The sequence below is a fragment of the Porites lutea genome, chromosome 6 (genome assembly GCF_958299795.1).
Source record: "Porites lutea chromosome 6, jaPorLute2.1, whole genome shotgun sequence".
Lineage (NCBI taxonomy): Eukaryota > Metazoa > Cnidaria > Anthozoa > Scleractinia > Poritidae > Porites > Porites lutea.
Window position 1 is genome coordinate 30,885,124 of NC_133206.1, and position 13,761 is coordinate 30,898,884.

At 40.1% G+C, this 13,761-nt stretch overlaps 1 protein-coding gene across 1 annotated transcript; it reads right to left on the bottom strand.

The window, feature by feature from the left end:
- Positions 1–10,749: 10,749 nt before the first annotated feature.
- Positions 10,750–13,698, bottom strand: LOC140940889 (ribosomal RNA small subunit methyltransferase H-like). The gene is made up of 3 exons (XM_073389855.1): positions 13,540–13,698; positions 12,579–13,032; positions 10,750–11,510 (listed from the first exon to the last, which is right to left on the bottom strand). The coding sequence occupies exons 1-3, from the start codon at positions 13,696–13,698 to the stop codon at positions 10,960–10,962; spliced, it is 1,164 nt and encodes a 387-aa protein (XP_073245956.1). The 3' UTR covers positions 10,750–10,959.
- Between the last annotated feature and the right edge of the window lie 63 nt (positions 13,699–13,761).

Sequence of the window (13,761 nt, forward strand, 5' to 3'; positions counted from 1 at the left end):
TATATAGCCAAAAATACAGCTGAATACTTCAGGATGGCCCAAAGTTGCAATGTGTGTCAAAGATTTTTCAAGAGCCAACATGCCACATGAAGTTCCCCATGACCTTACACTAAAATTCAGTCTAAAAGCTATCTTTTGATGGTGGATTATTACAGTAGATACATCAGAAGACTTAATATTACTACTTCCAATGCAACAATTGACATCTTGACACAAGTGTTTCGCGAGCATAGAGTTCTGAAAGCTGTGATGCCTGACAATGGTACAGTCAAGCTTTTGCAGGCCAGTACTGCTTTGACAGGGGCAGCATGTCTGAGTAGTCAGCATGTTGGATTTGCAATCTGGTGGTCCAGGGTTCAAGTCCTGCTCTGGCCACTTGCTAGATTTGTTCTCAGTTGTCCCAAGTTCAAATCCCTGACCATGCTTGTCAATAACCAACTGGTAACCTCCTGCTAGTTGGTGGTTTTAATCCTGTTATATTCTGTTTGTATTTTGTTTCTAATTATTTGAGTGGAGTACCTGCAAACTAGCTAGATAAGCTAATAAAAAATAAGTTCACTTTCCACTATAAACAAACAACCACATCACATCAAGCCCATGTTATCTGCAGAGTAATAGATTCAGATTGAGTGAATGAACCAAACAGTGAAACAGTAAAAGAAAAGGCGTAATGAGGAACAGCAAGATCAACACAGCATTGTTAATTTACAGAGCTACATGTCCACCACTCAGCATACCAAATTCATCTGAAGATCCAGCTCTTAAATTGATGGAAAGTTATGTAGATTGCTTCTTCCTTAACCAGAACCCTGATGCAGAGTCCACATTAAGTATCACAGATAACTGCAGACAAGGACTACTCGAGTGAACTGTACAACAAGACTGTTAAAGATCTACATACGTGTACACTCTTTTCCAGAGCAGCAAAAGGTTTTCATGTAAGTTGGCCCTCGACTCAACCGATGGACACCAGCAGCCATCACCAGTGTAACAACTGCATTTCAACCAACATAACCACTCCGGTTTTAACTGCCTAGCTTTGCTAGCTTAGCCAGGTTACACACCTGTAGCTAAAAGTAGCATCCAGTACCTTTTAACCCACAAAATGGAAATTAGGGAATAAAATAATTTCTTATAGTTGGACAAAATGCCTGCAAATTATTTCCTAATTTCACCTGTCACCATTATTTAATTATACATGAATTACTGATCATTTTGAGAAGCTATATCAAACACTTCACACAGTGTTTCATACAATACTCTGCAGGCAACTCAAAGTCAGTCTTGAATATAAGTCAGCAGCATCTCATTTTTTTTCATTCTACTTCTTGGTGTCTGGATATCCCATGAAACACTGCTGTGTTGTGTTCAGTATACAGTGAACACTCGGCTGTCTCAGATGACACCACGGGACCCTCACTAACTGTCCACCTAAGAGTGATGTCTGTATAATAGAGAGTGAAATAGAGGGAGTGAAGAAAGGCATGGATCAACTCTAGGGGTGTTTACCATTTGACAGAAAATATATGGTAAGGTCACTTTTCGGAAATTCCAACTGATAACGTAGTTTTGTCAGCTCTTACAGATTTCAGCAAATATCAAAGGATTAAATCTAGTCTTCAAAGGACTAAAGTTTTGTCAAAGATAAACCAGACTCTGTTCATATTACAGAGAAACATCCAGTCAAACAAACAGAATTTAAGATATGGATATTTGAGAAGTGACAAGATTTGATAGGGTCAAGTGGGGTTAACATTGACTTAAACAAGATCGGCATACCCCGTTGTTTAATCCTCATTTACATGTAGGATGTGTATTATCATCAAGTGTTTGGTTGATGAGTGTTCCTTGGAAGAGGAAAAGTTTCTCTTATATTTATGTCAACACTAGCTGGGAAACCTTTTCAAGAAAAACTAGGTTTTTCTGAAGGTCTCCGTGTTTGCATGATACTACAATGATCTCACCCTTGATGAGACTGGTAACCGGTCAAGTTGCCAGAAAGTCATGTCACCCGAAATTTTTAGTCAAGTCACCTAATATTTTTATAAAGAGAATGTGAAATATATCTCGTTCTTTAAGCAATAACAAGACAAAACAAGCGGGATAATTGTGTACTTAAGTCTCGTTCTTCAAGCAATGATGATACGGTGAGATGGAACAAGCCTTGTGAATGTGTACCATAACCCGTTCTTTATGCGATGAAGAGACAAAACAAGCAAGATGAATGTGTAACATCACGTTCTTTAAGCCTTGATGAAAAGAAACAAGCACGTCAAATGAGAAATATATCTTGTTCTTAAAGATATGATGAAACGAAAAAAGCGTGATTACAATGTTAGAATGTTGCTGAGCATGATAAAATTTTGGGCAACTTGACTAAAAATTTCAGGTGACATAACTTTCCACGATATGACTTGGCGGGTGACTAGACCATAAACAGAGATGCCAACCTCTGGAGATCTTTAATCTTGAGACTTTTTCACTAACTCCATCCCCCAAATTTCAATGGAGCCTCCTCCCCCCCCGCCCCCGACAAATTGACCCAGGAATGGCTTAGGACATTACATGAAGTCTTACATTAAGTACATACTATCATTCGCGATCGTCGTTAATCTTTGTCAGTGACTAAATACGTGCAAAAATCCCCCAGAAACCGTACTACGAATGAGAAAAATTAAATTTTTGAGCTAAAATAGCCTAAATCTCAAACTAAGGCACTGAAAAGCTCAAAAGATGATTTATCCAGGAAATATGGTGACCCGTACGGGAGATCGGTGCCGTATTCGAGAGACTTCCAGATAATCCGGGAGAGTTGCATAAACTGAGAGTTGGCATGTAGGTGGGCGGTAAATCCATCATATTTTTAAGTAAATAAATGCTTCACCTCTTCTTTAAGTACTAGTGAGTGGAAGGGGAAAGAGGGTATCCGGTCATTTCGTTTCATTACCAGATCGTTTTACGCCGGATCGTTCTACTAAATACTCAGATCGTTCCACAATGTACTGTAGTCAGAACTTTTCACGAGCAGAAAAAAGGGCGTTTAAACTCGTGGGTTTACCAAAAAGCCCTGAAAATAAGCCTATTCAACTTCACTTTATACTCACATGTAATAGTGGCAAAGCAAACGAAGGCGAAACCAAACTTTGAGCAGTGTTTGCGGGAAGTATGATGACTGCTGACGATCGCTACTATCTGATCGCCCAGACAATAATTGACGATGACGTCATTTTACCACAAGTTCCAGAATGCTTCAGCCGCTTCTTGTTGATTCTGGTGGTGGCAGACAAATAAATGGCCAGGAGTCGTTGAGGACATGCACAGAAAGTAAATCCTGGACTTGACCAAAAAAACGCTTTTTTCCTAAGTCGACCGAAACGCATTATGAATTCATGAGTAGAATTTGGTGCCCAGGCACAACATGTGCCTTGCAGTGGTGGTTCGACCCTGAGGTGGTATATCCCCACTTTAAAAACCAAATTCATAGATGCATAAAAACAAACAGGCATTTTCGAGTTATGCCTTTTATCGGTTATCAGACTACCTCAAAACAAAACAAAAAGAAGGTGCATAACTTTTTTGTAAGCTTGTTTGTCATCCTGCAAACTGCGACGTAAAATAACCAAATTTAAAGTTACTTCCAAAGGAGAACGGCAAGGCGATGATAAATTGTACAACCTCTTCCTCGACGGGAACGACAAGAAAGCAATAGGTTTGGAATAAAGCCTAAGGCAACAACTCTGGACGTGCACTACGCGCTTTCTTGAACATTTCTTTGCCGTCGTTGGACGACTACTGACTCAAGACTACAATGTGAAGCTTCTTATTTCACGTATTTGAAGGACGTCTGACACATGACAACGATCTTCTTTTTCTTCTTCTAGACTTAGATAGAGCCTTGTAGATATCAACTCCAGAAAAATTCGCTACAAGTTGACAAATTGAGCGAGATGGAGTAAATGAAGTGTGAAACGGCGTGGATTCACGCTGTAAGTGACGTTTTCGTCCCTCTCGCCGTCCTCGTTGCTCAAGTTCCCTGTCCCTTTGATGGAGTTAGGGGCACCCAACGCCTGTTTTCTGTAAAATATCTGTTCGGAGAGGCAAACGTTGCCTAGAATTTCCTGTTGCTTGAGGACGCCCGGCTACAAATTTCTAGATGACCGTTCCATTCATGTACAATTTTCGAAACTTATCTAATAAATTCCCTACGATTTTCTGAAGCTTAATTTTTGACATTTCACTCCCCAAGTAATGCTGTCTTTCGTAGAAGGAGGAAACATAAAATTTTCAGATTCAAAAGTGTGATTGAGATAGGAGTCAGAAAAATTCTCACGTTCATAAAGCGATACATTGCATCTAAAATTTTCGGGAAAATAATACTGAAGCCCTTGTAATTTCGAAAAGACTCAAAGTCCCCTAGGCCGACCGAACAGATACAAATTTTGTAGCGCCACTCAGAATGTATTTCTACAGATCTAAAAGTACTAGGTGTTTTCAACGTATTTAGGAGGAAATCATCGTTGGGTACCCCTGATCGAGTTGTGAAAAGAGGGGGCTGATTGAGTTGGTGAGGCATAGAGAAGGATTTACGAACATTTCGCCTACGAGTCGTTTAGCTGACGTTTTCTAAGTCGTAGCCTGCATAGAAGGCGCTAGGAAATAATGGGCGGCAAGAAAGAACAGGCTCACATAAGATTGCTCTTACTGTTATTGTTTTATATGTTGAAGCATTCTTGTTTTGAGGAAAAGTTCAGAACTGGCTCAAGACGAAAAAACGCCGCCACTTGACAGTAAACTGGTTTAAATCGAATAAATCAAATTTCATCTAACTCAATTCGCGATCGCCTGAAAGCGCATGGGTTCGTGGAAAAACTTTGCCTTACGAATAACCCCCGTTTAGGCTGTCTCATACCTGAGTGAAGTCTTATAAAACTTGACCAAGCACGTTAGCGAAAGGATTTGCGACGTTTGCAAAGTGAACAGGATGTTAGCGAAACTGACGAAACTACTCGTAGGCGAAACGGCCGGTCACCGCGAAGACAAAACGGTTTCAAGATGAAGAGGATTAGAGACTACTGATCATAAGTTCAGGAAGAAAGGTGCTATATTTAAATCACACGAGGATGATATTAAAAGAGGGTTGAAACGGTTGGCAGCAAACAGACTAAGTTTCTAAAGCGGTGGCCGATGTTGCTCTCATTTGCAGTACGTGCCGTAAGCGGCCTGCTGTTCGTACTGATGTAGCTGCTCCTCTTCGGTGGGTATGCGCATACAGCAGCAGTAGATTACCTGCTAGTAAAGAAGTCGTATTTTGCAACGCGAACGATGATACTTTTATTCGGGCCGTGACTAATGGTCTCCTGCCATCTTGGACGTTGACACTTAGATCATGCGGCCGCGATCAATGTACCTCTCACGATGTACCTACTTGCATATAGTCATAAGATATGTGTCGTAAGGTCTTAGTATCATTGAAATAGAGACAGATACAAGCAGTTTGGCGACTGATATTACCAGGAGCCCAAAACGTCCTTTGGCCCAGTAAGTGACGAGGATTGGTGAGGTCATTTAGGGGGCTCTGGTTTCTGCGGATGCGTATGTAATGCCGGTATATGGTGATTCAGGTATGAGAGAGCAAGAAAGTAGCCGCAATGTTTTTGTCATTATTAGTTGTTATAGGTGATGTTCTAGATCTCCTAAGAAACGACTCTTTTAGTGATTGAATGCCGGGTACATTTTTCCAGGAGAGAATGAAATCCGTATGAGTCAGCCCGAAACTGATGAGAACGGTACAGCATTTACACGACGTCCACCGTTACATGTATTTTGTTTGGAAACAAAGAAGATTAGTGTTTGGCTGTATACATTCGGTTTACACATCTGCAACCTTCGATTCTGCCAGTTACTGGTTATCCAGTAAGTATAGATCCGTTTACCTCGAATAATTGCATCGGCACTGCTTACGAGTCTAAAGTTCTAACGAATCTCGTTTGCTATGAGGGTTTTAGGCAGTAAATAAGAAAGCTATTCGCGTCGAAGGTTGGATAAAAAATAGACAGCAACAGCTGAGGTACGCACAGGGAAGGCCGTATATTACGATTTGGTCGGTTAAAATGAATGGCAACAATAGCGAATCAGAAAATAGTCCGGGCAGCGCCAATTTTTAATTTGAAAATGATGCCATGAAATAAGTCACGACGACCATCAGAAATATCATATACTTTTCTTATACTGTTCATACACAAATACAATAATGATAGGACTGTGGTTAAATGTAGTGACCTCTTTTTGTTGTACAGCACTATTTATAGGTTTTCAGCACTTGATGTCTGGCAGGAGAGGATAGAGCCTTTATCATGTTGACTGGTTCAGACTGGTTATTTGTAAGGGATAATTAGAGATAATGATGTTTAAGATTTACTTGTAACTTGTAAGAACAATTTTAGAATTAAAAGAAAAAACAACTACAACTAAACGCGCGCAGTGAGTATCAACTGATAGCTAGTAAGATAAGCCACATTAGGTGGAAATTGTTCGTGGGCATCATTGTGGAAGATTAAGCAGAGCAAGAACTGAGAAAGTTCTCAAATGGAACGAGAAACAAACATCAGTTCAATAGACTTTGACGCTGAGTAACAGCTAGTAACTCAAGAAAATGACTAAGAAGTTAAAAAGACTTTTAAAATTTTATAAAACACACTGAATCAATAACAGCATGAATCAAAATCAACATCGTAACAACAGCAAAAAATTGCCGTTTCATTCGCGCGAACCATTGGAGCTCAATAAGCAGCAATAGAATAGCACAAAGTAAACTAACTGCTTCTGTCTCCTATCACGGAAAAGAACGCAAGGTCATGTTGACAGAAACTTTGCCACTGACAGTTTTCTTTGTGGATCTCAGAGTTTGATCAGCCTGGGGAGATAGTAATCGATACTTTCTACTGTACGTATACATCATCGGTGCTAAACATGTTAACAAGTGGCTTGCTTGAATACCTGGCTAGCTTGAAAAGCTTTCTTGAATACCTAACAATCGACAGTCCTAACAATCCACGATATCTACGTAAATGAAAACCAAACACTGCGGGTCTTACGATTGCAAAGTGGAAAAAATAGAAGTCAACTCATTGTGGCAACTGACTACAAACTACTACAAAGTAGTGACTGACGTTCTTCCCTTGTTTTCAGCCGTTCTTGTCGCGTGCGTATGAAACTCTTGTAGCACTGATGTCAATAATTTAGTTTAATTTTCTTCAGTTTCTTCAGTTTATCGTCTATATGTACTAAAAGATTTGAATATTCATATGCTTAATCAGTAGCGAAAGTTCATAGAATGGACAGTACCTGTGGGTCTTGCACTGTCTCTTCCTTGGTTTTGAGGTTTTCCGTCACTTTCTAATACATCTAAAGAGAAAAAAGACCGTCAAAACCAAGACTGACCATGTGTGTTTCTTCGGCAGTTCAAGTCTTCTCGCTGAAACTATTATCTTGGCGGTACTATTCTGTGTCCATTACTACCAGTTCTCTAAAGCGTGTGCTGATTACGGTCAGCATGTAATAGACAAATGCCTGCTGGCCAACTTATCGTAAGCATCGTATGCCCTCTCTTCTTCTAAGGAGGGAAGCACGAGGTACTTCGATAATTGAATAAATGGGAGATGGAACTTAGATCAAAGTCACTGTTTTTTGTCGACGGTTCGCAACTTTGCGGTCTTTGCGCTGAGAACACTGTCGGTATCTAAAGTACTAGCAAACACAAAAAGATCTAAAAAGACTGACACGTGTAATAGTTTGATATAATGTTAAATGCCTGTAGAGCAAGCAGTTTCTTTGGGTTGGAGACCTCTCTTCCAGGCTGCAAACATTGATTATTGTGTTTATCCTGTTCTGCGAAGGAACTAATTCAACTTTAAAAAGCATTCAGGAATCAGTCACGCACTTCTTGACCGATGAGCTCTGATAAAAAGTAGTCGGAGGTTGCGCCTCTTCCAGTTCCTACGTGTACGTTGAAAAGCATTACTACATATTTACCTTGCAGTTTCTCTTCGTAAAACAAATTCGAGGAGGTGGCAACTTTAATTTCTGTGGCTCAATCCAGAGGAACTGCACTTGTTAAAGCTTTCCATGTTTCAACTTCGTGAAGTGAGAGACCTCGACGGAGTATTGCTGGTAGTAAGGGAGAATAAACTCCCGTGAACGTTTTGCTAAACAACGCAATAATGGATTTCGTACAAAGTAGATACACAGAATAATTGAGATGCATTATAGTCTCCATTAAAAATGTGGAGAGCCTCCGTATCTATGTCACACTCCAACCATTGCCCGTTCATGTAGAGATGAAGATCGAGAACAAAACCTGCAGTCTGGTCTTTTCAAATCCTACAAAGGCCTTATACTGTGTGCTGTTGAAGAAGAACACTGAGCCTTGTCAGATACAAGCACAGTACAGCCCCAGAAAATAGTTTTCACGATCTCAATTGCATCCATGTTTTAAATCAACTATTTTTATCAACTTCCCCGCATGCGTGCTCTTTATTTGACAAGACACCTCAATCAGCCAACCATGGACCCAGTGACTTGACACTTGACATAAGCTTTCTGGCTCTTTGTGTTCTAATTCCTAAGATCATCATCTTTTATGCCTTTTTTTTTACGGCAAATGAAGGAGGAATCCATGTCAAAATTATCCATTCACTGATGGCTCTTTGCTCGGTACGAAGGCCATATCGAATACAGTAACTCTTTGTTCAAAAAGCGCATCGCATGTTGCAGAACAATGTTGTCATTAACCGACGTTGCCTTTAGCCTTAAGGCACGATTCGATATGGAGATGATTCTGTGAAGGCACTGCTTCGAAAACTGCATTCTAGCATTATAAGCGTGGATCAGAGCGTTTTATGAAGCACATTTCAGGTGCTGCCATAATCGCGAGATTTTTTCTTGAGGTGATAAAATTTTTTGAATACCTTGTATATAGATGTGGTGTTGCACGCGTAACATGAAGTAACATGAGATATGCATCCGATATCTGATCTTTAGACATTTGAACTATTTCATCCAATCCAAATTTCTGATGTGATTAATACAGCTTAAGAAAGACTTAAATCCGACTACTGGCCATGGATGGGTGGATAAACTGAAGTTGACCCAAGATTTATACTACCCATGCATAAACAAACAGCTGAACCAAAGTAAAATCATGATTTTTTCTTATTGAAAGTACACATTACTCCCAGAAGCTATAAAAAATGTTTCGATTTGAACCCAACGTGATTTTTTTAGAAGTTTCTCGAAACGTTCAAGTTTGGCGTTTAAGGCCCGTGTGAGGAGTTCTAGAAACATTTCTTCAATTTACAAACTGAAGCAGCTCTTTAAAGGTAAAACACGCCCGTAAGATGTGTTTCATTGGGATGCAACAACACTGGCATCGTCCCAAAGAAAGGGATATAAGGAAAGCATGCAAGCATGAAATCCCCTTTTTGGAGGTTTTAAAAAATTCTAAAAAGCCTCATTTTGTTCAAAGGGAAAATTTTTTCAAAGACGTTCTTTTGGTAATGTGTTCTTTCAGTTAACGTGATAACAATTTTTACCTTATTGGCACATAAACCTCCCGGCAGCACACATGTCCAATACTCACCACTTGTTCACGACGAACCCCTTAGAACGTCTGCGTGGGCGGCTAGATAATGATTTGTAAAGAGAGAGGTTTCTTGTGTAAAACCAAAAACAAAGAAAACCTAGTTACGTAAAATTCCGAAAATAAGCCCTGGGGCTTATATTTTTCAAAGGCCCTTTTTGAGGGGTTTATTTTTGGAGGGGCTTATCTACGGAGGGAAATTTGCGTTTCAAAATCGATTGGGCTAACCTTATAGTTGGAAGTAAATTTACCGTTTTTCCCTTGTTTTACTTTGTATTGGAGAGCAATTTTTCAAGTACAAGCCCTCGGGGGGCCTACATTTGGAGGGGCGATTTAACAGAGGGTTTTTTGCGTTACCGGTTTGGGGGGCTTATACATGGAGAGGCTTATTTTCGGAATTTTACGGTATGACTTCATGGCGACCTCTTTTCGCTCTCCTCATGCAAGGGAATACGTATTCCAGAATCCGGGAAATTTTTGCTCTTGGAATCCAGAAATCGGGAAAATTTTTTCGGTGAAATCTGGAATCCTGGGCTTTGGAATACGGAATACAGTTCAAGAAATCGGGAATCTCGCTAGTGGAGTCCAGCACCTGGAATCCGTACTGCATACAATGGAAGCGTTCCTAACGGACAGCTCTACTTACGCCCGCCTTAACAAAACCCCGTTTTTCTTAACTCCCATACAGTAAGTGGCCAGCTCAGGTTACGGACACCTTTTTCGCGTCCCGGGGGTGTATGCTTCATATGAGAGCTTCCACTGCACATATTTTTAGCCTGCGTAACAAACGCTAAAAAGGGTAGGGGCGGGGATGTACCCTTCTCTAGTTTCCCCTCCCCATTCAACGCCCCCGAAGCAGGCTATATAGTTGCTCCCAGCTCTTCTGTGGTTGGCCTGGACTGAGAGCTTTGTTTATCAGATATAAACAAATGTCATGTGAGAAGTGCTGTCACAGGAAACTGATAGAGAATAAGCGATAAGTTAATGTCCCAGAAGTGGGAAAATAAAACACCATAAGGCAGACGATTATCATGTATCGATTGTCATCGATTGTTACTGTGTTTCAGTAATGAATAAAAACTTAAATAAAATAAATTTCTCTCCATTTGGAATTTATATTCCCCATTCCCATAAAAGTGGATTTTCAGATCTTAATAGTACCAAAAAAATTATAAATGCTCCATATGATTTGATCATAGTCAAAAATAAAACTTGCGAAGAGTTGTCTATTAGGTTTGCCAAAATTGTTGAGCTTTCTATATAATCTTCAAAAATGTTCCGTTAAATGAAAGAAACTGAAGTGACGGTGATATCAAACGTTTTCAAAGCGGTGATGTGCCGTTATGGAAGGTTTGTCCGGTGTTGTTGTCCAATAAGTTTGTAAGTTCAGTCAAATCCAGAACCAAATTGTCCGCTTTTGCTGCCGCCCGTAGCTTGGCTGATCGTGAGCGAGGATTAAGGTAAACCTCTTCATCCGAGGGGTAAATGACTTTTTTATGGAGGGGTAGCCATGTACTCGTCTTGGCTTTACCCGTGACATTCGTTCTCGAACGCAAATAACTCACTTCGGAGTGTGTTTCTTTGAAAAAATGCCTGACAATCGAGTCCTCTAGCGCGTGAAAGGAAATCACGACAAGGCGCCCTCCAGGGCAAAGAAGTTTATGTGCTGTTTTTAAAGCGCACTGAAGTTCGTTCAACTCGTCGTTTACAAGTATGCGTAGAGCTTGGAAGGTTCTTGCAGCAGGGTGCAGTTGACGCGAGAACCTGTCAGTTCTGACGTTACGAACTGCTGCAGTAACAATGGCTGCCAACTGTCTGGTGGATACTATTGGAATCCTGTCACGAGCTCGCACAATAGCACGAGATATACGGACTAAAAAGAAAAAAAAAAGATTAGTCATACATTCACGTCTTATGCAGATAAAATGAACGTGTGCGTGAACCAGATGAGCTATTGGCCTAACCAATTAATCATTAGGGAGTCTAGAAATCGTCTTAAAACCATACCCGAATGAACACGATCCAGTCAATCTGGAAGGAGAAAAACGCAAAAGGCCATGTACAGTTGACCGGAAAATTCCAATGAAAACCTTGTTCCACTTCAAATCCATCTGATCCTCTGATAATAAAAGTTTTCTCCAAACTTTTTCTCCTTGCTTCAAAAGGCATTTTTAGGCAAAATTTCCGGGAGTGAACGGTTTAAACCCCAAAATTTGCCAGATAACAAGCAACTCAGGCAGTCAACCAGAGTGTAGGATTGGAAAGACTGCAAGCCAGCAAGTCAGTCAGTCAGGCCTAGTGTATGTTAAACAGAAGGAGAGTCAGTCAGTCAGTCAGTTGGTCCAACAGTGTGCACAGCAAATTAATGATCTGCAAGTCAGCCAATTCGTCAGTCTGATAGAGTGTAGGTTGCACAGAAGGGCAGCCAGTTTTTCGTTTAGACATCGTGTAGAATAGGACTGCATGCCAGCCAGATGACCAGTCAAATAGTGAGTATGTTACACAGAAAGCCAGACAGTCAGTCCACCAGTCAGTCAGTCAGCCAGACAGTTTCTCACTCGGTCAGTCAGTCAGTCAGTCAGACAGCTAGTCAGTCAGTCACTCAGCCAGACAGCGTGTATGTTACACAGAGGGTCAGTCAGCCAGTCAGACTATGCACAGGGTAGACAGCAAGTTAATAGGCCTTCAAAGCTCCCAATCAATGAGTTCATGTAGACCTGCCAATCAATCTGATCAGTTAGCCAGTCTATCAACCCATTGGTCAGCTAACTTGCCATATATTCATTCATTTGCTCTTTACCCTCAGTTTCCAATCAGACCGTCAGTCAGTCAGTTAGTGAATGGGTGAAATAAATAAGAGCAAGTAAATATGTAGTTGAAAGCTACCCTTAGCAAGGACCATGGACCCAGTACAGAGTTGTAATGTCCAGCAAATACTAACCTGCTTCCTTTTCTAGTCCATACTGTCTTAAAACAGCCGTAAGTTCTGTTTCATTAATAGAATTCACCACATCAGCTGCTGTCAGTGGTAATCTTTCACCTTTTGCCCCTTCTTTAGTGACATTCCTAACATCCATTCTCATGTCTAAAGGTCCATTTTTATAAAATGAAAATCCTCTGTCAGGGTCGTCAAACTGAATACTGGATGCACCAATGTCAAGCAACATTCCATTCACAGATTCATTCTTGACACCATGGCTCTTTAGTACGTTATAGATATTACTAAATTTTCCTAAGACTGGAAACAGCCTTCCCTTAAATTCTGATCTTTCAGATAAAATGTCTGCTATTTCAATTGCAGCTGGATCTCTGTCTAAAGCAAAGACTTTACATTTTGCACTCATGAGGATTGCTGCAGAATGACCTCCAGACCCAAATGTGGCATCTATAAAAACCTTAAAAGTCAGGAAATAGAAATACATCACAGTAGTCTTACATACACTCACTCTCATAACTGAATTTATTATTAATATTAATATTATCATTATTATTATTATTTTTATAATGGTAACAAAAATCTGTATTAACATATGACCAATTTACATTCCACTATCATAAATAACAAAATAACTGGAAAAATAAATAGATCTACCGAAAATTGTTTAAGCTTTTACTGGTTTTGTAAAGCTAAATCTCATAAGCTTAGAGAACCAAAGGAAAATAAAAATAAAACAAGGGAGAAAATAAGTAAAAAGTAAAACACGCGTGGCAATTTATATATCACACCACAAAAATGTCTCAAATTTGAGAGTTGCAATAATATTAGAATATTGTTTATCTGAGCAACAGTAGCTTTAGGAACTTTAAGTACAGAATTAGGCAAAAGAAAAAATAACTGTTTCATTCTGACGTGACAAATTTCCGCGAGCGAATCGAAACCGATGACAACTTTCATCACTTACTTGGCCATCACGGGGAGCAAGAAAGCTCAAACATTCCTTCAACATCACGGGAACATGGACGGTGTGGGAATCACCTTGAGTGCAGAAGCATCGCAGTTTCTGGTACGGAAATATAAACAGACTTCTCGCGCAATATAAAGACAAGGGACTCGCCGCCATTTTGTTTACGTGTACGAGTCATATATGAAGCCCCATTCGTTTGATGGATGCAGCTGCTGATGA

What these genes read in the sequence shown, in the direction of transcription:
- LOC140940889 (XM_073389855.1), bottom strand. Translation starts at nt 13,698, where the DNA reads ATGGCGGCGAGTCCCTTGTCTTTATATTGCGCGAGAAGTCTGTTTATA. An exon ending in TTGCTCCCCGTGATGGCCAA is followed by an intron (nt 13,033 to 13,539) that starts GTAAGTGATGAA and finishes CTGACTTTTAAG; the next exon opens with GTTTTTATAGATGCCACATT. An exon ending in TGGACTAGAAAAGGAAGCAG is followed by an intron (nt 11,511 to 12,578) that starts GTTAGTATTTGC and finishes TTTTCTTTTTAG; the next exon opens with TCCGTATATCTCGTGCTATT.